Genomic DNA, 26,712 nt, shown 5'->3' on the forward strand with positions numbered 1-26,712 from the left:
CACACCTCAGTGTGAGACACTTCACAGTACCCTACCCTTTAATGATGAAGGTCAGCAATTTCATCCTTACTGCCATGGAAGAACGGGTATTCAGATAATCAGTCCAATGCAGTGGATGCATGGCAGCTTGCTGCCACTGGTGCCACATCAAAGTGAAAGTATGTTTAGCTTCCAGGTTTTTATATCCTTGTTGAATATAGAAAAGCTGGTCTTGGAGCAAAGTAATATTTAATGAGCATTCTTTTTATTCTGTGCACAATTTAAGCTTACAACTGGATAAAGCAGGTTGTTTCTAACTACCTGCAAACTTCAGTCAATCCATACCTCGCACTGCAGGGAAACCTCAGTTAAGAGGGACCAACAGGAACGCCACTTCACTTTAACTGTCCTAACACTGTCAGATAATGCTATCTTACCCAGACTTAAGTAGAGATTTACAAATATCTCACTGAATTGCCATCGTGAAGTGTTAATAGAAGGATTGACTGCCTTACTACAACCTCTAGTATGCTACTGAAATCTCCAAACAAAAAAACCCAGGTCCTTCAAGAAAGAGATGCAGAAAAACAGATGAGACAAGGGAATTAAATACCCAAAAAATGAATTTCTTGTATGAACTTCTGCCAGACTGATTTCTAAGAATGACAGAAGAGCCCAAACTAAGCAAAATCATGCTGTTAAGTAGGAAGAGATGACAATTTTTCTAGTCTAGAAGAAAATGCCACAGTGACCAGGTAACAGTTACTCAAACTATTCAACCCTTCACCAGTTATAGTAATGCAGAAATACAATTACTCTCTACAGTGATCTCTCAAAGGAAAGTAGAATTATAATTAGAACTAAGTAGTAAAAAAAGAAATGCAACTTTCCAAAATGCATTCTGTATAATCTTTAATATATTTTAATACTCGAGCTTTAAAATTTTTTTTTTTTTTTTTGCGCCAGGCATATAAGAAAAATTCAGCACAAAAGAACTGGCAGAATATATTCTAAATCTTTACAACCAAATAAAGAAATCACTCACATTAGTTTAGATAAGGAGCAAAGAGTGATCTCAAGGTCACTTTCATCCCCCAAGTGACCTGGCTGTATATCCTACATTAAGGCTATAATCTCAGTCTTATCTATGACTTTCTTAGCTTAATTACAGCATATCGTTAATATTATTAATTTGTGCCATTGCCCATAAAACTCAAAGCCTCATGCCAGTTCTGTAAAATACATAGGTTGGAACTGAATTACACACAGAACACAGCAAGTTACATAAAACTATCATAAAGTGCTATGAAGCATCAAGCATATAAGTATTTTAAGAGATAGAGCATCTATCTTTATTCTTTTGGCCCAAGAAACAGGGTAAGAAAAATGTGGGGTTTTTTCTGCATGACCAGAATTTGTTGGCTTTCAAAACGTTTCGAGTCAAAGTAGAGCTATATTGCATTTGAACAGGCCTCACAGAGAATGCATTTTTCAGATACTCTTCCTCAACTTTTAAAGGAGGGCAGAGCTAGCTAAAATGCTTTTGTACCAGTAACTTACAGAAGGCAAAAGACATGCTCGGAAATCTAGTCCCAAGACCAGTGGGGAATAAAATGCAAGGTGAAGCTTAAGTTACAGGTAGCAGGTAACAGCACAAAGCAAACACTGACAATGTACTCTCAGGAGAATATTCCCCCCGATATGTTTGGAAACAAATTCTGCACATTGTTAGTGTCCAGTTTTACACAGACATGGTTAAATATAGCTATGACATAATGCAGAAATGTTGTGGATGCTAATATAAACCTTCTTTAATTCTCTACTTTCCTAAAGAGGAAGAGTTTAGCTGTTCAATACTGAGCAGCTCAACGATCAACTTCCTTTGAAAACTTGTCCTTTCTTAATATTTTTTTTTCAAACCCAACTGACCTTCTCCAGCTCTTCTATACCAGAAACACAGCCTATTTCTGAAGTTCCAGCTAAGACATGGAAAATATATTCCCTTAAATATATATGCCTTGAGCGCTAAAATTTGTCAAACTTTCATACCTTGTATTGACAGAGAAGTAAGAACTCTGCTAAGATGCCTTTCCATAACATCTCATGGTATAAGAATAGTTAACCCACAATGTAAAACAATACTTTTTTTGTCATAAAGGCTTCATTTAAAGATAAGCCTTCCTTAATGGTTGTTCAGTGATTAAATTTATCCCTTCAGACGTACTTTTAAGACAAACCTTCTAGTACCACAATCCATTGTAAAACAAGTCCATTAAGCTCTTACAAGGCTACTACATATGATGAACCACTCTTACATGCCAGTAAATTCTAGCTGAAGAATTTTGAACCAATATTAAGATCCAATTAATAAAAAAGACAGATTTCCTCATGAAATGTAAGAAAGGTGAAGCCAAACTCATACCTTTTTTTTTTCCTGCTCCTTCACAAGTCTACCTTATTTGCACAGGTTACACAAGAAAGATGTTTTTAAATCAAAATTATGAACATTTCAGTGCTGTTTCTAGTAAAAATAGCTTTAAACAGTAAGCAAGACAGTTATACACACAATAAATCAGGGTACTACTAAATAAGCATCTCAGCTTTTGTCTTCTGTCAAGCTCCTTGAAAACAACAGTATATTTAAGGATTATGAAAAATACTTTTTATATGTCCTTTTCAAGGAAGACCTAAGTAGTAGTACTATAGGTCAATTTTTCAGATGTGATTAGCCACACTGTGACCTTTGTCCTCCTTTAGAAAAGTATATAGCATTGACCACATTTAATATTATATGAGCAAATACAGCAGCTTTTAACCATGCTCAAGATGCATTATATAAACAAATTCCTCATTTGAATATTTATGAAATTATAAGTAGTTTGAATAAGAAGTCAGAGTAACACATAACACAATATAACAGAATTGGGGGTGGGGTGTGTCTTTTTTTTAAAATGGGGCACAAAAACCAACAGGGTCTTTCACTGATCACACAATAAACGTCTTGTGAAAAGTCAACTGGAGATCTGTTCTCTCCGAAAAGTAAATATTTGACCTACCTTGAACTGTAAGTTCTGCTTGAGCTTCAATTGTATCATTTCCATTATCCGCTATGCAGGTATATGTCCCAACATCCCCTTCCATAACATCACTGATCTCCAGACTGCCTCCCGCAAGCAGAAGGAATCTCTCATAGCTGTGCAAAACACAATGTACGGGTGATTTGATGGACAAATTGACTTAAATAAAGTGTTACCGGAGAAGCACACACAAGTCCCCTGCCTGAAATGTCTACATAAGCTGAAGGAGTATTTACATATAATACTCCTAGGTGCCATTTACAAGGAACCATGTTAGAGATGAATTTTTAACTAGATGGTCAAATTCTATACTTTGGCTTCACATTTAAAATTAAGTTCAACTATATCAATTCCACAAGAGTAGCTAATCTTTTTGCACTTTCAGCTTCAGTTCTTCTCAATTAATTGTGATCCAAGGTATTTAGACAATAGCAACTACAACTTACGAAAACTGAAATAACACAACCACATCATAAAAAAACCCCCACGATTCTGCAGGCACAGCTGGAATGACTTATTGCTTGAAAAGTTAAATGAACTATAACACAACAGACTTATGCCTGTACAACTTAAGGAACAGCAAGGTGTATTGCATAATGTATAGTAATTGAATTTTTATAAAAAGATAGCCATTTCAATAAGATATAAGATTTCAGAATAAGATACAGGTTAAAAAATTTCAAAATACAAATGCAACAAGTTGGCAAAGTTTCTGTATAGAATTTTCTCCCTCTGACATGTAAAGGGTGGGGAGAGGGTTTATAATTCAGCCCTTATAGACTACCTGCTTTCTATGCTAAATGTAGGAGCTAAATGTAGCATTTTATGCTACATGTACTACCCTCAGCTCTCTTCTCCCATTGCAGCCATCATTCCCCTTTACATGATACAAATTTGTACAAGAGTTTTCCAAGATTCTTCATCACTCCAAGCGTCCACAATAAAATGCCAGTAACATTACCAAAAATCCCAAGCCGAGACAACAAATCATGACTGGATGCTGATCCAGAATCATTCTTATTTGCAGCTGAAAAAAAAAAATGGATGAGTCTACCTGATGGCTTCCTTTCTGGCACTATCAAGCAATGGCTTAGTGGGCAGGAATGGACTGAATTCTTTCAAAATATTAACTGAATAGCACATTACAACAATTAACTTTTTTGGTCTCTATACAGTGATCAATGTACAAAAATCAACCTAATTGCTTTCTCCATTTGAAACTTTACTAGAATTATGTTAGTAGAGCCAATACTCTTACCTACTTGGAAAGGTAAATTGTTAGGACACAAAGACTTTTGACTCACCTAACTAATTACCATGTTAATATTGATTTACGCTACTACTATAATTGTTGATAAAATTTCTGATTCAATACATTTAAAAGCAGAGCAAACAAAGTCATTATTGGAATTAAGTGAAAGAAACCAGTCTTAAAAGCATCCTGGGAGATGCCCTATCCAGGTATACCATAAGAAAAGGCATCCTGTTTCCATGATCTAGTAACAAAAGGACTACAAAAAGTTTGTTTTGGAAGTTTAGGGAATTTGAGTGAAGATACAAGTAAGTTTGAAAAACCATATTGGGAGCTTTAAAAAGAGGAATGCCTGAAGAAATAGTAGAGGAGTATGTGGACGGCACTGCAAACAGCTTCTAGCTAAGATGAAAACAGCAAGAAGTTTGTCATTAAACTCTGTTTTGGAACTGCTTGACACAGTGGTTCAAGAACAGAAAGTAAGAAGATGAGAAGATACATCTTGGATTATTTTGATACGTATTTTATTGTAATTGCAGCCAAAAAAAGGCAGAAGCCTCCTATCATGGATCAGATGAAAAATTAATAAGTAAAAAAAATAGGAGCTTTAGTCGTAATCAAAGATACCGAAGGATGATCTGTCTCCTATCTCAAGCAAGAAAAATCTGTACAAAGGAGATATGAACAGGAGCTGCCAAAACTGTATCACCTTTTTTTCCCCCCCTCTTCCCCTACTTTCTTGTATTCTATTTACCTGTATTCCATCCAGGTAAATTCATTAGATTTAATGATACAAGTTCACTGCTGTTAAAAACATGGAAGAAAACAATTAATCTGTCAGACTCCTTGGTGATTCCTTCTGTATGCATTAGCTGTGGCATAATTCTGGGCTTAAAGCAAAACTGCTTTTGTAATAAAGTAAAAACATCTTAATTTTGTAAGGACAATGAAGCATTTCCACAAAAGAGTGAAGCAATCAGATTTCAGACACTGGAGACAAAGAATCAGCTTAATATAAGAGTGATAACATAATTTAAAGTGTCATTAAAAACAACAAAGATTGATCATTCAAATGTCAGCTAACAGCAAAATCAAATTCAAGCCTTTTATATGCATTCCATACAGCCCTCAGTTACACACTCATAACATACAATTACTTGAGCTACTTTGGATACCTAACTCGCATGCTTTTTTTATGTTCGTTATCACAAAATATAGTGAGCCTTTACTAATTTACTGTATTAAAACAGCCAGTTATACCCTGAGGTTTTGGCTTTTTTCCTTCTTTTAAATTACTATTCCCAAAACATCTTATAATCTATTTGCAGTCTTGGTAAAGTACAGCAGATAAAATTAGACAGTAAATTAGATTATTTTGTGGAATCTACTACCAGAAAAATCTCCATAATTACTCTGCTATGTTTAACCTTTACTGAGTTGAGCAAGTGTAATTCACTTAATACAAATCACTCAGAGTGCCTGGCAAACAATAATATATAGTAATTAAAAATATCACACATTTGTGTGAAGTATTAAGGAAAAAACCCTGCGTTAAGAATACATGTGATAGTACAATTAAAGACTTCATTTGAACGCATACAGCAACAGCATAAAATTAATGCCATACATGCAACCTCAGCTTTGTAGCCTCCTCACTTTAGAAAATGATTAACCATACAATCATGTTGTAGTTTTCTGTAGGCATTTTTCAGTGAAATAAAATTTTGCTAAATTGAACAGCTCAATAACACTGAAGAGTAAGCTGTACTTCAATAGGCTTATTAAAATATAATGTTATTTTTCAGGGTCCTTTCAACTGTTTATTTTCAGATTAACCATCTCATTTACTGTAACTTTTTAAAGAATTTCTTGCAGCACATGCATTTGTATTTTCTTCCATATAAATGTGCAAATATAAATTGAGTTACACAATATATGCTGTTTGAGCACACACCGATCCACACACTGGAAACGTTTCAAAGCAGAACATCATCTTCCAAACATTTAAAACTCGGTGCCTGTCTCCCAAGCTCTGAAAATCCCTCTTGGCAGCCACCTCACCTGAAACTTCGCTTTTCAACTTCTGAATCATCAAAAGCACAAAATTACTCCTGCATTTGCTTACAAACAGACCCTCACACAGCAGGATCCCTAGCCAGACACGACATTAAAAAAAAAAAATTAAAGGCTCAAAGTTAGCAAAATCTGAAAAACTATTCAACCTGTATATAACATTTCCATTATAGCCTTTTATATCAGGTAATATGGACAATAAGGCAGATTTTACTTCAGGAAGTTTTCTGTAAAGGACATAAGATTTATTCAAATAGTTTTATACTTCAGTGGCTTTTCCTACTGCCTTCCATTTCTCTCAGTATTTTCTACATTTGTGGCAGAGATATTAATTATTCTGAGTTTATGGAGGAAATCCAGCTGACAAAGTAGAATGCATATTCACATTGCTGAACCACATGTATGATGAGGTGGGTGTGCATTCATAGTGCCAATCCTAAACTAAAGCACTATGAGCAGTACACCCTATATCACAAAATTATACAAACACCTATACATACAATGGGTTTATTTCTTCTGCTTTAGTCTGAGTCTAGAAGCTCGCTTCATATTTTGAAGCTCTAGTTTGGAACTACAAGCACCAGCACCATAACTCTCAACCTAGAACAGTGTTTAGCTTTTTCCTTTCTTTTCCAACAATGTAGTTTTGAGAAATTTATTACATATCATGAAGATTGAGCTGGACTAGTAAGCCAATTCAATGAAAAGTTTTCATCACAAATCATATGTTTTCTCCAGTGACAGGTTATCAGGTCGAATTTTCAACTTTGTGATTTTTTTTATCTCTGAAATTGTGAATACAGTAAGAAAGGCCTCAAAGGAGCAGACCAAAGCCAGACAGCAATGCCTAGAGAAGGGCATATGGATGGTGCAAGCATACAGATATGCTTCTTCCAAATAGTCTCTTCCTCTTCAGCTTCTGAGGACTGAGACTTCCCCAAGTCCTGGGTGGAACCTGAGTATTTCATAGTCTTTGATGGACTACTTTATGAGTAACCAAAAAGTCAGCAGTCTAACTATCACTTATATTTCTTTAAAAATCTTTAAGTTAACAAGTTCTGAAAGGATTCTGTGAAGTTGTAACAGTTTTACTACAATGGAAACTTTTAGCATTGCATTAACTTCACCAGTTTCTCACTCAACCCTCAAAGCTTCCTTCTCTTTCAGTCAAATTAGTTTGGAAAATATTTTATCAGAGCAAACATTTCACAATATATTGCATTACAGGCTGCTTGTTTGAACAAGTGCCAAGACTGCCATCATTAAAGTTTACTCATATTTATCCATTAGCATAAATCTTATTGCAGTCTTTGACAAATACTCCATCAAAATTAAACACCTTCCCTTTTTTCAGGTCTTACAACAAATATTTAATTCCAAAAACCCACCACTCCAATCCTTAAAAATAATCTATTTTCCCTATAAATAAGGCTCCTATACATATTCTCCTTAGCAACACAGCTTGAAAGGAAAACATTTAATTCTGTATTAGATTAATTGCCACAGTTAAAACGACAAGAGTAAAAAGAAGGTTGTGTGCCTAAACCATTTAACAAGGGGTAAAAATACCCAACCATGCTATCAGAGTTTTGTTTCCTAACCCCATACATACACACACACAGACGTGTATCAATATATCTGTATATATATGTGTGTATACATACATATACATATGTTAATGTCTGTAGACTGTGTGTATAGACAAAACCCATGATTTAAGAGCTTTTCCCAGGCAGAAGGTACATTAAAACCTGTCCAGATGAAAAGGATCAGGTTTTTTCTTGGGATAAAGAAAAGCCATGCTAATAAGAAAAGTCTTACTTTTATATCAAAAGGGGATTTTAATACAAATTAAATGTGATTTAATTTGTAATTAAATTAACAGACCATGCATAACAACCTAAGTAAGGTACGTATTTTGCAGCAGTCTAACTGCAGGCTTTACTCCAACAAAGAATCTCATTTTTTAGTTCTAGAGGTTTTCCAGTTATTCTGTTCAAAAGAATAATATGACAGCTGTCGAGGTAAATGGAGTTTAAGAACATTTTGTTGTGCGCTGTTTGAAACTCTCCTCTCTTAAGCCACAGTCACAAGTAGCAGACTTAAGGGTTTTGGCACAGTTTGATCACTAACAAATGCTGAAGGAAGCTTACTCCTGCAGGGAGGGGGGAGGGAATCAAATTTTCTCCTTTACCTATCTTAAAAGTAAACTCTATAAGGAGTACACATTTCTCTGTAAGAAAGAAAAGCTAAGTGTTGTAACAAGAAAAAAAAAAAATCAATTTGATCAGCAAAGCAAGTCAACTTTACTCACCCATCTTCAGCCAGACCAGAAAAGTTCTGTAAGTAACAGTAAGTCAAAAGAAACACAATTTTCATTGTTCAAACCCCTTATTTACTCCTTTTTGTTTTTATCTTTGAGCAAAAGAAAACCTTTATTTCAAATGAAGAGGAATATTTCTTTGTCTTTCCAACTTTATCCTCCTTAGTGAATACACCTCCAGAGGATGTGACAACCAGCGAATTCCAAGAACATACAGGCACCTGCAGCTTTCAGTTTGGCGAGAGGTTTTCTTTGGGCTTGGCAGAGAACTTGCATAGCTCATTTGTTGCAGGAATAAAGAAATGTTTAGTAAAACTGTGTTTGGGAAAACTGACAGCCTTGTGGCTCCTGCCTCACCACAGAATATCCATACGATGATGGAAAGATGCTCAAGAAAAAGTGGCTTCAAGCAAAGAGCTGGTGACAGCACAGAGGAAGCACTATTCCGACTGCCCATACTGACAACTTGACACACAGTTCACAGAAGGATTGGTACTTGCAGCAAAAGTCAGCTGGAATCCATTCTTGTAACAAAGGGACATAATGCTAAAAACTAATGCTAAATATTCTGAAAAATCAGGTCATACATGGTTCAAATTGTGTGTATATAAATATCAAATATGTTTACTGATGTTATGCATCAGCTCTCCGATAAAATTTCTCACTCTGAATTTTGGGAAAAAAAAAAAATTGTGAAGCCCTCAGAAGTTATCATAACAAACTGCACAGAAAAGCTCATAAGGGAATTAACAGCACTATATTCAGAGCAGGATTTGACAATTTGGGCTCTATATCAAAAAACGAGAAGAAAATAAAAAGGAGAGCTCTTCAGTGAGTGAGCTTTAATCTCCTTGCACACTGAATGTGACATAACCTAGAGAAGGATGGGGCAGGGGGGCAGCAAAAATTTAGAGAGATATGACATGACATCATTTTACATGCAAGAAAAACAAATTAAGATCTTACCAGGCACATTTATTCTGACATTTCATCACACTTGATTGTGCAATTTTAATGAGTCTGTACCATCCTTCATACATGAATGATTTCTTACATTTACAAAAAATGAATCTAAATCATTTGCCAGCAGATCGACATCAACACAATTTCTCAGTGGTACTGGAACTGTTAGCCACTACCCACAGAAGCTTGCATTTTCCAGATAAAGACAGTACAAATTACAAGCCCCTGGATTTAATTTAAGAGTTGACACAAAAGAGGCATATTACTATCATTGGTACTGTAGAAAGACTTGCATATTCCTTTAGCTGCTTTCAGTATCAGCCATGCTACCATATAACTTTACCCCTCATTGTTTCACGATTAACTTGTTTCTACATTAATCTCACCATTGACTGAGGGATGTTGAGAACATTCAAGTATCTGCAATTTCCTCGTTCTAGTAAGTATGTTCATTAGATGAACAAAAAGATAGCTTTTCTTGACAAGATTTGTTCTGCTTTTTTATACATATTTTCCACCACATTATTTTGAATGAATACACCAGCAATGACAATATATAATAGAGTAGTTTTCACTTAATGCGTTCCTGAAAGTCCACAATTTTTTTTAATCATGCCTAACATTTTAATACTCTGTTTTAATAAGAAATTATGAAATTCTGCTTTAAACACTTCTTAAAATTCTTATGGAATATTTAGATGCATACTGGACATCTTCATAGCAGAAAGAGTCATGTGAGTGCCAGGCTTCACGCACATAATATGCCAACATGAAGAAGTCTTAGCTTTTCTGCAGTGTCCTTATTCCCTTAATTGCTTCTTTTACTCCAGTAGCAAAAGTAATATATTTTTAATAATTGTCCTGCTTCAAATAACATTTCTTGGTTTCAGGTGTCTGCAAAAAAAAAAAAAAAACTACGAGATTGTTCCACTAGTCTCATGAACTACCTTGCCTGTCAGAACATTCAGTCTAGAAGCCCTCCAGCATTTGAAAACTAGCTTCTGTTCTCCTGGTTTAAAATTAAGTAGAAAGCAAATTGTGCTCTCATCTAGAATCATAACTCTGGCTGGATTCCTACTGTTATATAAAAATATATATGTTAGCCATTACTCACCCTTCTGTGATAAGCTCTTCTTCATTTCTTGTCCACCTGATATATGGAGTTGGAAATCCTACGGCAACACATGGAAAAACTGCACTTTGCCCACTAACTTTAGTCAGTGAAGAGGGCTGCCTCACAAACATCAATTTCTGTGGCACCTCCGGATCTGCAAATATTTTGTAAATGACAAAGTTGTTACCAGATGCAGAATCAGAAGGTGATCGTATTAAAAAGAACAAATTAAAAATCTGATTTCTTTCCTGCATCTTCACAGGATTGAATTATCATCTTACCTACATAAACGGTTTTCTGTAAAACACTCTCCCAGCCTCCCACGTGAACAGCTCTTTACCATTTCCTCCAGACATGCAAACTGATTTGCCACTGCTGGGATAATGACTCCTCTAATTCCCTGGGAAACAATTTCAGCTAAAAGCTAGAGCCCTGAATCTGGAACTTGCACCAGCTAGTAGAGATTTAGTAAAGAAAAGTATAGGTTTGACTTTGTCCAGCCAACCTTGGGCAATCACCTGACTTCATCAGGAAGCTGCCTGAGAAAGTGCTTTTACACACTAGAAAATGAGATTACTGCAGTACAGAGTCAACCCTAAGTGAAATAAAATAACTAGAAAACTTGCACGCTGAAGTAACACAAGATCTATACTAAAAAAAAAAAAAAAGTCCACCGTGGTTTTCCATCCTCATGGAAGTGGTGAATCCTCTGAATTAGTTTTGGTTTTGCTTTTAATTGGGCTGGAGAGGGGTTTGTTTCTCCTCCTCCTCCTCCCATCCCCCTCCCCCCCAAGAACAAGCACAAGTAACATGCCTATTTACTCAGTTTTTACTACAGAAAAGGCCACTTTGACTGAGAGACTTGAAAACATACCCACCGATAAAGTCTGCCCAGCAATCTACTCTGAACTGAACTACCACAAATAAATATTCAGAACAAGAGGCTATTTTTCTACTTCCCTAAAAATATCTATGACTCTTCAAAATGTAATCTTAGGAAAAAGGTTCCAAAATCAATTTTAACTAGAACCATAACCAATTCATCAAGGGGCCTCAGTAGCACCTGGACAGAAGATGCAGTTTGTACTCTTTGTCTCTGCAGTAACTTCAGCATGTGCCTTGCACCATAATTAGAATAAATGAGTTCCTACATAGGGCTACAGCACTTCTGCTGTGTTAGTTATCATAACTCTTTCTGACAACTGCTCAAAAAAAACGGTGTTTAAGCTGCATTAATTGCTGTATTCTCAATATTCAGATGTACACTTACAAGTTTGATGACAAGCAAGCTCCAGAATTGGACAAGCTATTTTTGTCCCCCTCAACGGGGGCAGACTATTCTGTACCTACACTACGTTTGCTCAGTGAAGCCCATTCTGTGCCTATCACGCACAGTATTTGGCACCTGTCTCACCTGGGACCTACGCAATACTTGCAGAAGCTTCTGAAAGTTGTTGGTTTGGGGGTTCTTCAGCTCAAAGTGCTAAAAATAACCACCGAGCATTTACAGCACTATGCTAAGGGCACGCACGTGCTCCGAGGTATAACATGATGAGGTTGCCAGGGTATTTGAGAGAACCAGGCCCAATGGAAATCATGTTTCAGAATTGTCTCAGGCAGAGGGAGCCAAACTTAGAGCAACCCTGGATCACACCATCTGCCTCAGGCCCACACACAAACTATCACAGTGGCTCTGCCCACGTTCCCTGTTAAACTAGTCTGCTTGCTCCATAAATAAGACCATGTGTGAACAGGCGGGTAACACAGTGAGAGTGACCTGGAGTGGCATATGGAGCAAGCCAAGTTGCAAAAAATTTATATAACAGATTGCCAGCAAGCAATCACTACACTAGGGAGAGGAGTCGGTATGATTCACTGGAGACAGAACTCATTAATGCTCCAAGCTCACAAAAAGGAGTTCAGTTCTCAGGCTAGTGGAAACTGGATTCAAAAATTAAGTGATTTTTCCCCCTTCCATTCCATATTTGAAAGCATCTGGTATCAAGTAGCAGAGCTCCAAAATGTATCTTCCTGCTTGCTCAGTGGCAGATGAAAGGCAGACTGAACGCTCTAAGGAAGCTCACTATCAGAAAAAGTAGAACACTATCCGTGGATGCAAATCTGTGTGACGTAAGTGCGTGTTGGGTGTATTTCAAAGATTTAGAAACAGAGCAGTGGGGTCACTCTCAGGCACACAGCAGATAACAATTTAAAAATGGAATAAAATGAATGAAGAACAGATTAATTCAAATCCTTCTTTCAAATACATCTCAGACCAAACAATCAATTATGGGGCCACTCAAGATTAAGAGAGCTTTCTGTGCAACAGTTTAATCCCACTTGAAAAAAGAAAAATGCCTGCTGGGAGGGATTTCACAAAACTTCGCTATCAACACTTTCAGATTCATGATCAAGCAAGGAAACAGCATTATTTGTATTCCCTAATAGAGTTATCTTTAATCACCTTCAGCAAAACATTACAAAACCAAATAAACTATATCTGGAGCCAAATGGATTCAAAAGATCAACACAATATGGAAGTTAATCAGGAAATCTTCAATTGCCAAAAATCAGACAAATCTTAAGCATTCATTGAGGGGCTACAGAAACATGAAGGCAAAACAAACTAAAATAATTAAGCATCTTTTCCAAAAGTGTTCCTCTTCAAAACCTGTATCTCTAGTTGAAGAACTGATAAGCCTTTCTTTTCAGAAAGTCTAAAGAATTTAATGAAACAAATTCTTACTTTAAGCATGATTGATTTCCAAAGCCTAGCAAACACCTCAATTTTAAAAGAGGAAGGTTGCAATTGTAAATGTGGGGTATTTTAAAGTACATTTTAGCATTTTAAATAGAAAAGTGACATAGTCCTGAAAAACAGAAGTATTTATTGAAAGGGACCTCTGAAGATGCCTAGTGCAACCACCTGCTTGAAGTCCACCTGTTGTCAACACTAGGTCAGGCCAACCATGATATTGCCCAGCCTAGCCCTGAAAACCTCCGAAGATGGAAATATTTAGGAACCCTCTCTGGCAGTTCTCAAGCAGTAAAAATTGAATCAGAATTCCAACATGAAGACTAATTCAGAAGAGACAGCATGAAGTTCTGGAAACAATTAAGAAAACCCATACAAAACACAGCCCATATTTCCCTAGTTTGGGAAAGTGCAATTCACATTCCTGTCTTATTCTTGGTCAATTTTCAAAACTGTGCATTAGAACATCTGATGACACACAGCTCTGTGCAATAGCATCATTTGAAACAGAACACACTAAATGTAGAAACAGTTTACATCAAGACTGGACTTTTGTTCTTATAAAAAAATCTAAACATTTCAGCACAATAGGCATAGCCAAACCTTTCAAAATAATAAGTCATCCCCCATTTTTAGGGTCTGGAGACTTCCCAAAAAGGTCCAATGTTTAAAGAATCAGAACTTCCTAAATACTGGGACAATTAAAAGTGCCTCAGCTTAAGCATCCCAAGAGCAAGGGACTAAGCACCAATTACTTTTGGAAACTTCAACAGTATTTTAAACATGGGATTCAAGCCTGAAAAAGTTGGAAATCCCAAAATGTTTATACACAGTCAATTCCCTCTTCGTAACATGTCACAGTGGAAGTGTATTACTAGTGACTTCTTTTAAAAGAAGTCTTTCCCAAAAAGCCCTTAAAAGCTAAACCATTAAATACTGCAAAAAGGTACGTGCATGTCTCCGGCCTATCTCCAACCATTGCATAGAGCTCAGACACTGATAACTGATTTTACTTTTCTGTTTCCCAACCGCAAGATATAGGTTAGTCTTCCCAAGGGCCAAAATCTTTAGCTTAAGTGCCTGCGCTAATTTTAAGCTACACGGGGGGGGGGGGGGGGGGGAAGGGGGGAACACCACCCCAATCACAAGCTTCCACAACACACTTTACACTTAGTTCCTATTAAAAATATACAAAAATGCAACAGAGCAGATTCTTACATGTTCCCCTTTGTAAGTATTCTCGTTAAGTTTTTTCCCCTATCATTTGACTAATGTTTTAATTCTTAATTTTTTTAAAAGAACAACAGATTAATACCTGGAAGAATTTTGAGCTCTGCTTCGTCACTGTATTTGGGGGTCCCACCACTTTCAATGACGCAGCGATAGAGTCCTCCATCCATATCAGTAGCATTGCTAATAACAAGAGCTCCACTTGGTAATTTAAATACACGATCATCTAGAAAGACTGGCTGACGATCCTGCTCCCACCTCACAAATGGTGCAAGGTCAACATTGACTTCACAGTTAAGGATTGCACTGTTTCCTTTATAGACAGATGATGATTCTGGCTGACTGGTGAACCTGGGAAGGCCTGAAAATACAAAATAGAAAAGTTAGAAAAATAAAAAATGAGAGGTATTCTGAAGATGACACATAAGCTTTGAAGTCCAAGTCAAGATTCATGAAGCTAGTTTAAACGAATTAAGCTGCTCTATCCAACTCTTAAAATCGTAACACTTGATAGCACAATGCTAAGCACAGCTGGAAGGGCAAATAAAACCAATAATAAAAGTACTGGTTTAAAAACAAAAGTAGTTTTAGAAACAAGCAAATGTTGACAGCAAAACAGAAGTCTTTGGAGTCCTCAGAAATGGGAGGAGACATGCAGGTAACCTCTGCTCACTTCTCCAGTGTTGCTGCTATCCTTAAGGTGTATATAAGCACAGAAGTGGCAAAAATCAACATCGTGTCTGCCTGGTACATCCAAATAAATGCAGGTTGAACCATACTCTGTAAGAGCCACCAATTCACTTGCAGTGGAACACAGATGCTTTCTAGTACCCACTCAGGAAATAGTAACAAGGACAGGAGAAGGCTTCTTGTATGCCTTCCACTCCCAAGTTTACAGTCTACACACCATCTTAATTTACCACCTACAGGATGACTTATAATGAGGGTTTTTTTCCTGTCAACTCAGAAGATTTCTTATCTTAAAATTGGAAGTATAGCAGTTAAGAACTTAAGACAAAAAAGCTGAAAAGTATTTTCTACGACTTTGTCACCAGCCATGTCTAAGTAAAGGTTTAGCTTCACAGTAATTTAACTAGACCATGAAAAAGAGCCTGAGGCTGTTAAAGGACCAAATCTCACTGAAATGCAATGGAAACGCGACATCCCTCAGCTACAAAAAGCCTTACATATAGCACCATAAGGTAAAAATTGCATTTATTCATAGACAAATATTTCTCTTTCTCATGTTAGTGTACCTGAGAAGTGAGTTTCTCCACAGCATACCACAAAGGTACCGCTGCCACACTGACCCAGCAGTGCTGCACAACGAATGTGTCACCTTCTGAGTAAAAATGTTCTCCAGAAATACCCAAAGTCCACTGAATGGCTTGACATTTGTTTTGGGCGGCCATGTCCCAGTGTTGGCAGTGGGGGAACTGCCAGGGTGGCCTCTGTGAGAAGAGGCTGGGGACTCCACGTGCTGGACACAGTTGGGGTTGGTTCCAGCCATTTCCACAGTGGCCCCACAGATGCCACAGCTGAGCCAGCCAGCAAAGCTGGTGGCACCTCTGTGAAAGCATATCTAAGAAACAGGAAACTGCTGCATGAGGGAAGTGTGAGAAACAGCCCTGCAACACCCAGGTCAGAGCAGGAGGAGGAGAAGAGGAAAGGCAGCTCCGGGTGCTGCCATGGGGAGACCAGGGTGGAGCAGGAGGCAGAAGAACTGGGAATGAAGGCGTGAAGTTGAGCCTGGGGAACAGGAAGAGGGTAGGGGGAGGTGTTTTAGTTTTTGTCTTTGTTTTCCTACCACTAAACTTTATTTTAATTGACAAGAAATTAAATTATTTTTTCCCAAGTCAAGGTTGTTTTGCCTGTTGCAATAACTGGTGAGCGATCTCCCTGTCTTGACCCACAAACTTTTTCATTTTCTTTTCTCCTCCTCCGTCCTGTTAAGGAGCAGAATGGGAGAGCAGCTGGGTGGGCAGCCAGCAGCCAGCCAAGGTCAACCCACCACAAGTATTTTGCACAACAACTTCCCATAACAGGGAAGTATCAGATCTTCCAACAGAAATACCCTGTCCACCATTATTGGTGTAAGCAAATGGTTCAATAAAGGCCATAGAATACAGTATGGGGGAAGAAAAATGGACAAAGCATGGGACAGGAAAAAGAAAAGCCTCCCCACTCTCCATTTTCCATGGTGGTTAGCTATATCATTAGCTCTCCCTTTTGCAGCTTGCACAGAGGTGGTTGTGCAGTCAACACTGACACAGGGCACAGCACAGCTTGCTCACTGCAGTAACAGTCTCCAAGTAAAATTTTCACTCTTTTTTTATGCTTGCACTTAAAACTAATATTGTCATAGAAACAGCTTGTCAGTACTCTTGACATCTTACCTTTCCCTCTCAATAGCACACAGCTTCAAGTACACATTATGATTTTTTCTTTAAAGCCAGTACACTTTGTGCCTTCAATATAAAAGATGGAAAGTGGGACTCTGGGTTGCACAAATTAAACCATCCCAGTACAATACTTCAAGCATGAGAATGGAGCCTGCTGCGAAGCAGTTAGTTAAATGGTACTTTCTATCATTTCCAGCTTGAATCCCTATTTACTTTCAGGAAAATCCCACAGGTTTTTTCTTTGTTTGTCTTTTCAACTGTCTGATCTTTGCTCTCAATTTTTTTTTTTAGAAACCTTTGGAGAAGCAGCAAGAAGCAACATCTGATGTCACATGTTCAGGCTTTTCTCACTTGAATGAAAAACTTCTTTACTTGGACTGTAGAATTGTCCATTATTAGCACCCACTTAAGTACAAATTTTAACATATACTTTTCATAAAACTTTTATATATATTTGTCCCACAGAAAAATAAGTCTGAACCAGGACAACGGCACCAACTCCGGTGCTCTGCAATCAAAGCCAACCACATAAGATTTATTTGAGCAAACCCACAAAACACCATCTTTACATCCTATATTAAACATAAAACGTACAGTAAAAGACCAAAATCCACAAACTATCATGTGCCACCATGTGAGAGATCAAAAATACTAATGCAACGAGAAGCAGCAGCATACCTGCTCTCTAGTTCTGGCTAACCTCTGATGCTATAGAAGGAAGACAAACTCAACGTAAAACAGGTATATAATTGGGGAGAGGGTACAAAACCAGAGACCTTCCCAATCCTTCAGACTAGCTGAACTGACTTCCAACACATTACATTTGTAGCATACAGCTCACTTCTGTTTTGTCAAGTAAGTCCTTCCATAACCTTGTATGGATCCATCTTCAACCATTACATAATTTCCCCCCTCTTGGAGTTCTATCTGGAGGCTCCTTCCACAACTTCATTCCTCTGAGAAGAAAGTTTCTAAGTTTCCCCTTGCAGGGTATTTACAACCAACTTCTAGTCCTTTGATCTTGACCTTGTTTTGGTATTAATTCTTTTACAACTTTGATATTTATCCATTACTCCCTCCCTCTAAGGTATTCATATGAATAAAACACATAGCTTCTTTCAACTTTCCTTCTGCTTAGTTAATGAAGGTGCAATTTTTAGTTTCTTTTCCTCATTCCCCTAACCATCCTATCCATCTTTAAAGACTCAGAATCGCAGAACCACTTGGTAGGAAGGGACCTAGTCAGAGCAGAGTCAGCCATGAGGTCAGAGCAGGTTACTCAGAGATTTGTTCAGTCAGATCTTGAAAATCCCCGTGGATGGGGACCACACAACCTCTTGGGCAACCTGTTCTACCACCAGACTGTCTTCACAGTGAAGAACTTCCGCCTTAAATGTGGTCAGAACCTCTTTTTCTTCAACTGATATCTAATACCTCTTACTCTCCCACCATGTACCACTGGCAGAACGACAAAGAGACAACAGACAAATTTAAATGCCTATTGCAATTTAAGATCACAGACATTCACATAAACATAACAAAATTGCTTCTCTGTATCTATTGAAAAGATCTTCCCAAAAGATTTAACAATCACATTAGCTCTCTGCACACTGTGGGTTACAATCAATCCTATAATCCACCAATGAGCCTTCTTTTCACTCGTAAAATCACCAGTCCCTCTGTCCCAACTTAGTACAATACCAAGAATATTGCTGTATCTGCATGACTTTGCACACTGTGCTAATTAGTTTCACCATTATTCAGCCCACAGCATCATTTAATTCTCCCTATAAGACCATCGAGGCCACAGCAGGAGTAACAAGGAATCCCAAATTTGTCACACTTGCTAGTTGTGTAGGTATATATTTTGTTCTTATAGCAAAATGACTGATGAGGATGTTAAAAGTAATCTTTCTAAACTCTAGTCTGAGGCATCTTCCCATTCTGAAAATATCCCTCTCAATATAACCCATTACATTGTCATAACTACCTCAGATTCTTAGCAATCTCAATATTCTCATTTAAATTTCTATCATTTTGACCTTTAATAATTTTTAATGGGACAGCGTATCAAAGGCTGTGTTGCAGCATGCCCATAGTATTATAGTGCTCTAAGACATCAATTGCTTCATCAAGGAACTCAGATGCAAACTGTGGACTAAAGTCATGTTACAGTTTAGCCTTCTTTCCATTTTCCTCTGTCTTAATTACCTTCGCCTTCAAAATCCCTTTAAAAAAGGCACAGTGTTGGGATCAGACTAACTGGTCTATGACAACCCCTTGCCTTTTTGGACATGCATTCTACATTAGTTATTATTCAAGAAGAATGTACTAGCCCCTGAATTCACAATTCATTCAAAATCTTTATTAAGAGACCTGCATATTAAGCCAAGACCCTTCACCAGCCTGAAAGGGAGTCCGGGACCTCTTCGTTTTGTCAGATGAGCACTGTGACTTCTGTTTTCACCTCAGCTGTTGCAATCTCTTTATCCTGTACAACTACCACTTGTACGATCATTATATTGGCAACTTATAGCACAGGTGAGAACTTGGTTGACAGCCGCCTGAATATGAGCCAGCAGTGTGCCCAGGTGGCCAAGAAAGCCAATGGCATCCTGGCTTGTATCAAAAATAGCACGGCCAGCAGGACTAGGGAAGTGATCGTGCCCCTGTACTCGGCACTGGTGAGGCTGCACCTCAAATACTGTGTTCAGTTTTGGGCCCCTCACTACAGGAGTGACATTGAGGTGCCAGAGCATGTCCAGAGAAGGGCAACGAAGCTGGTGAAGGGTCTAGAGCAGAAGTCTTATGAGCAGCGGCTGAGGGAACTGGGGTTGTTTAGCCTGGAGAAAAGAAGGCTGAGGGGAGACCTTATTGCTCTCTACAACTACTTGAAAGGAGGTTGCAGAGAGGTGGGGGTTGGTCTCTTCTCCCAGGTAAGAAATGATAGGACGAGAGGAAATGGCCTCAAGTTGTGCCGGGGGAGGTTTAGACTGGATATGAGGAAATTTTACTTCACTGAAAGGGTGGTCAAGCATTGGAACAGGCTGCCCGGGGAAGTGGTTGAGTCGCCATCCCTGGAGGTATTTAAAAGACTTTTGCATGAGGTGCTTAGGGACATGGTGTAGTGGTGGTCTTGGTAGTGTTAGGGTTACGGTTGGACTCTATGATCTTAAAGGTATTTTCCAACCTATACGATTCTGTGATTCTGTGATTATTGGAGGAATAAAGCCCTGCAATTTCTAACATAAAGCTCAACTATGCTTTAATTTAAATCCCTTACTAGTTCTATTCACTTTTTGGACAAGATAGGCATTGTATATTCTGCTGTGTGCAGGTACTCCATTAAGGTTAAATAAGCTTTGTTTAAGATGGTTTCATTACTCACTAGCAATGAAATTACAGTTCATTTTCCAGGTCATCTGAAATGCTAGTAAAACCCTTATTTGATCTTTGTTCTGTGTGTTTTTAAAAATATATATTTTAACCTAGACTATAATTTTGTCCTAAAGAGTAATTTTCTCTTATTCTATGATTATTTGCAATTTGTACTGCTTAAAAGCCTCTGTTGTGGAGGAGTACCCTTTTGCTTTAGCGAACAGACAACCACAAAACAATAATGATGTATTGCAAAAGTCGCTCTAAATATAAGCCTTAATTACTATTAATTCTGAGACCTGTTTATAAACACACTAACAGGTCCCAGAGTGCTAGCATACCTCCTGCAGCAGTATACTACTAGAAAATACCCTTTCATGTACTAGTCCAGAGTCTTTCCATTACAGAGCTTCTGTTTTCAAAATATCAACCGATTGACTTGTAAGCCTGCATTTCCTTAACTTTCTACAATTGTTTTCAACTGCATTACCATGTAAGTGAATTCAGTCTATTTAAACTACAAACACATTTAAAACTATTTTTTAAAAGTTAAATTTAAAAAAAAATGGTACTTTTTTCTCAGTGTTTGTATTTCCCAATCACTTCAATCAACAAGACTACGCAAGAAGATTTATTGAAACTTAGTTACATTTCTAATGAGCAAGCAGCACCCACTTCACCCACATGTTGCAAGACATTCAGTTGAAGATACTACCCCGTCTTTTGCTAAATTAAAAAAATGATACATTATATTTTGGGGCTCTGATATTAAAGATTTTTTTTTCATGTTTGTACATACATTAATCATCCCATAGCAGCACAAATACATTATGTATCGATTTCAGGAAACTGAAGGGAAATACTACTGACCTAGGTTAATAAACTCAATTTAGGAAGGATGATTTTCCACTTGGAATGTTCTCTAAATACTGGTAGGAGAACACATAAGCAACAGTGTGATTCTCACATATATACAATAGGAATTAGATGCTTCAAATTTTCTGCTAGGACAATGCAAATGGCAGGGGTAGACAGGGGTGGTGTCAACTCTGTCCCTATTTTCTCCTTCCCTTTTGTCTCTCCCCTCTCCTTATCAAAAGACTAGAGCAATGGTAGGAATGTGAATGAACAATCTACTTAATGTAAATTTGTTCCATTCAGATGGCATTCCCCATCTAAGCATCACTGAGATTTGTGGCCCATTGTTTCAATTTCTGAAATAGCAAAGATGTACCTAGAACAATAACAACTCCCATGCTCCTGGAAAACACATATGGTAAAAATTCTGACTGTAGTCTGCTGCCTTCAATGCAGCCAGTATTTCACCTCCTATACTTTCCAGGAGGAGGAGGAATTCATTGCACTGAGCCAGATGCTAATCTAGTTCAGCAGTCTCTCTGCAACCATGGTCAGTGCCAATCATTTTCAAGGTGGCTGAAAGAAAAAAAACTTCCATAATCAACAATTACTAAGTAACTTGCTTATATGACAATGTTGTAACTAACTTCTGAGTAAATGCTTCCTTTCTGCTCTAAATACTGACTGTCAGCAGTCACTGCAAATGCTTCGTTTTATTTAACACAGATGCTATTACCATACACACATTTAATCCTCTCTAGAATCCTACTAACCCTTTGGCATCAATCTTGCCAAATAAGACTGCAAAACAAAAATAAGAAAAGAGAATAACTTCCTTTTCTCAAGGGCAAAAGAAGGCTGCACAGGAATTCACTTTTTCCCTGCCCATGGCAGGGTTGTGTACCCTTACTCCATGGTCACAAGCCTGTCAGATCAAGTCTTTGCAAGCATTTTTGTCATATGCCTGAGTTTCCTCTATTGCTACTCCACAGACTGGAATTTAACATAATACTTTGGGCAAGCATTAAATAGCTCTAAACACACACACACTATTACACATTTACACAATCAACTGTTTCCCAAAGCTAGTTTCAGGCTTTTCTGTGGCATCTCAATGTGCTCAGCAAATGTTTTCCCTGTTTTTTCCCCGACTATTTCTATTGCAGTAGGGAAAAGTAAAACACAGGAGTAGGTGACTGTTTTTCCCAACCTACTACCTCCTGTGTACCAGCTATGAAACTCCTGTTGCCCAACATTACTCTTACACAAGCTTCTTATAAATTACCCAAGTCTAAACTAACTTCAGCAGTATCGTCTACAAACACTGCCACCCTACAGCTTTCACCTTACAATCCTTCTGCATTAAACTGTTCTGTTCAAACACAGAGAGACTGTGAATGATCACGCAAACTGCTGATAATTTTAAGACACTTTCATTTTTCCCCCATTCTTGTTTGCCTAATCGAATTTGAACTTACAACAAATCCACAACTCTATTACTACTTTATTAAAATAGCCTCTTGGGAAACGTCAAGATTTTAGCAATGCAGGTAGGTAAAGGAGTATAGAAACATGATACCCTATTGTTAAAATAGCTACAATATCTGTTATTCTTCAGTGAAGCAGTGGATTTTAAAGATGTTGCATATTTTGTTAGCATATCAGCTTTTCACCCGAACCTTGTTAAAAAAATTAGTAAGTCCAGCCATCTGTGGACACTTCATTAAATTATCACAGCTCCTTTTCTTCTCCTTTGCTTGAACATTATTCAGCATCATTTGTCTGAGTGGCAGAGGTGTGAAACATGTTTTAAAATACAATTTTGTTAATAAGACATATTTCATGAATCTCACTAGAAAATACATTAGACTTCATAATTACAAAACACTCATGGAGAACAGAAGTCCAGAACTACCTGAATTAAGATAAGGCCAGATGCTTCTAGTCGTTTCTACAAAGGAGAAACACGAACTAGCACGTAATTTTTTTCCCCTTGCTTAGACAAATTAGATAGGAGAGAATGCAACCTGGCCTAAAATCTGGGCAGGAGACAACTAGTCAGGGGAGAGAGAGTATTCTTAGAAGGATTATAACATGAAGAGAGGAAAACTTACCAAATATCTTGTTGGCTAAACTAAAGCGAGAAGTATGCGGAATACACAACAGGAATGAGAAATTTCAGTACGTAATCAGAATTCTGACTTCATTAAACACAGACTTGGTAACGTAATTAACATGGCATATACTGGTTTAAAAAAGGTATCCCTTGATCAGAATTAAGAAACAGAGGAAAAGGGAGAGGATGTCATTGTACATATCAGTAACACACACATTGACATATCTACCTATATGCTTATAATTAACACACACAGAGTAACCCTGTATGACCTCAGAGCTATTTTGAACTAGATTGAACTAGAGATCTCCCGAGGCCCCTTCCAAGCTTGATTATCCTATGACGCTATGATACGGGGAAGCTATACAGAAAACTATGCAGAGATATAACAAAATATTGCAGAAAATATTGTGCAAAGAGGAACAGAATTACATCTGTCAAAACAAACTTCTAACAGGGAAAGTTAGAGCAAAATTGATCATGCCCTGGAGCACAGGGTCAGATTACACAAATCTGAGGTTGCCACCATCCCCTCTCAGACTTGGATCCAAGATTTGCCACAGAACCACAAATTAAAAACAAAACTAAGAAACCACACATACAAAAATTTAAGAGGGTGTTCGGACTAGTAAAACACATCAGAATATTCTAACGTTTTATCTGGCAAAAAAGTTTCTCACAGAATTTATTTTGAACAAAAAGTGTTTATATAGTTGTCCTTTACATACCAGTGGTAGACTTTGCAAGACCTAGTATCCTGGAAGCCCAAACTGAAATACAACAGCATAAGAACACAGCCATGTAGATGTCAAAAAACTCACAAACTGATGTGATCAAATCTGAGAGAGTATTACAGATCAATTCTTATTTTGAACCAGGACACAGAAAGCTCAGAGTACCTGTTGAACTCAGTCCATCAATGGAAAAAAATATAGAGAGAGATCCTGACTTTTTCTTAAGAAACTTAGCTTAGCCTGGAACAACTCTTGACACCCAAACCAGGACACAGTAATCCCACATGAGCTTCTCTCACAGAAAAGAAGTGAGACAAAAGAGTCAGTACGATAATCTTGGTGAAACCACTAGACTCATGACTGACAGCACAATATTGAGTAAGAGATAAGTCAAACATCTAGAAATAATTTTATGATGCCACTTTGCCAAACACTACCTTTGACAGAAGTCCCAGGAATAACGAAGTACTAAAACAGTCCAAGAAATAAAGGGCAGACATGATGTACATCCTGATATTGTATCAACTGGGGTACGGGTTCCTAACAAAAAAAATCCAAAACCCTGAAACAGGTGAGTGTATGATTGCTATGCTTTGTGATATCCCAAGTCTGTAGCGATGATCCAGGCTTACAGCCTGACTAGCTGCAGCTCCAGGAGAAGCGGTAGAAGAAAATTCCTCTACCAAACATATTTGTTTATGAACAGGATCGGTTCTGAGAAGGAATGAACATCTGGTGCCTGGTAACTTCAAAATGAAAGATAGGGAGAACAAAGAAATTGGAAGATCAAATACTTTTGACTTGGAAGAAAAAAAAAAAATTTGAGTAGGCTACCAAGCATGAGGAATTTCATATTGAAAACTAATTTATGATTGCTCAAACGTATTTGTCCTTTCTGAGCTATGGAAGCATATCTTAACAGCAGGTCACCAACAATAATGAAAATCGGACAGCCTCACAGTCTTAACAAGATTGCTCTGCAACTGCAGAATGTGTCCCAGCAGAATTTCTGATGAAGATAACTGGAAGTGTATAGCTGCTCAAGCTATGAGCAACGCAGTTAAGGAAAGCCTCCTACTGTAATAAGGTTCAGCTATATTTAAAAAAAAACTAATCATGTAGAAGGGAGAAATGCTAAGCAAGAAGTTAATCCAGCCTTCCTCAACGGAAGTAGCTCAGAAACCCTTTGGAGAAAACAAAAGACATCAGAAATGAAGACCTGATCTTTGATAAGGTATTGAAAGTGTTGAAAAACAAGGACAAGACTAGAGAATAGACCAAGGCTAAACAAGCAAATCCAAATTATAGTCAGGTGATATCAAGAAGAGATCAGTAAATTATTCCAGGAATGAAATGGGAACAAGAAAGGTAATTCAAGGAAGATCTTCAAAGATACAGAGGTAATTGAGGACAACCATAAACTATAATAAACGTAACTGGAGGTGAGGTGGGGGGTATTGTCCATGGCACAGCGGAATGTCAGGCTCAGAAAGTGCTGCAAGAAATGGCACAGGAATATAGGAGAAAAAATAATTCTGCTAATGGACTAGGTGAAATAATAGCACCATTAAAATCAGAAACAGGACTTGCAATTAAAGGGCCAAAGAAAATAAAAGCTCCAGCATCAATAGCAGCAGTTCAAGGTGGCAGGAAAAGCTGCAGTAGCCACAATGAATTTGATCTATATACACACTGAGAAATGTGGTAAGTAGACATTTCTAATACCACAGAAAAATGAACTGAGGGGGTGCAAACTATGGCATAATTTATTTGGTACTGTTGAAGATCATTCTAGTAACAAGGATAATGGAGAAAGCACTGTGGGATTTTAAGAGAAGATCTTAAGATAAGGTATGCAGATTGCCTTGTCATTTAAGAAACCTCAGGTCTTGATCAATAGACTGCCTTAAAAAAAAAATACAGGCTCACAATTACTCTAAAACAAAATCAATAGCCATAACAAAAGAAGAATAAGATCCGAGTATTTTGGTGAAAGAAAGGAGCTTGACAGGTTAAATAATTTTAGATCCAGGCGAGGCTATCAATTATGAAAGCTCTTGTGAACAAGCTATTCAAAGAAGATTAATGCACAGAGAGGACTGTCATGATAAATTTACCAAGAAAATGGAAGAAAGGAAAGATCAGGAAAACTTTTGCAGGCAGCTCTATAGACAGTGACAAAGACAGCTGGTACCTGACAACAGACATTTAGAGATAGGAAATAACCTAAACAATTTCAGAGAAATACTCAGAATCTATGAGTAGCAAAGAAACCCCTCAAAAATAGAGTACTTGAAGACTGACAGAACAGGAAATAAATACAAAGGAGAAAGAACTTCTACAGATACAAACATCCAGCTGAAAAAGATGATGTCTAGAGACAACAAGGACGCATGGCAGAAAAGGAGGAGAAACACTAAAGGAGTATAACTAGCAAATTATTCAACAAAACTGTAGT

General features: G+C 37.6%; 1 protein-coding gene across 5 annotated transcripts in view; it reads right to left on the reverse strand.

Moving 5' to 3' along the window:
* NEO1 (neogenin 1) overlaps positions 1 to 26,712 on the reverse strand; it is a 213,248-nt gene that overhangs the window by 111,080 nt on the left and 75,456 nt on the right. For all 5 annotated transcript variants that reach the window (XM_072870677.1, XM_072870678.1, XM_072870679.1 and 2 more), the window contains exons 3-5: positions 14,852 to 15,127; positions 10,782 to 10,935; positions 3,036 to 3,172 (exon numbers count right to left, since the gene is read on the reverse strand). In XM_072870677.1, the coding sequence (XP_072726778.1) occupies positions 3,036 to 3,172; positions 10,782 to 10,935; positions 14,852 to 15,127 (567 nt within the window). The remainder of the gene's footprint in view (positions 1 to 3,035; positions 3,173 to 10,781; positions 10,936 to 14,851; positions 15,128 to 26,712) is intronic.

Source organism: Ciconia boyciana, chromosome 8 (assembly GCF_034638445.1).
Source record: "Ciconia boyciana chromosome 8, ASM3463844v1, whole genome shotgun sequence".
NCBI lineage: Eukaryota > Metazoa > Chordata > Aves > Ciconiiformes > Ciconiidae > Ciconia > Ciconia boyciana.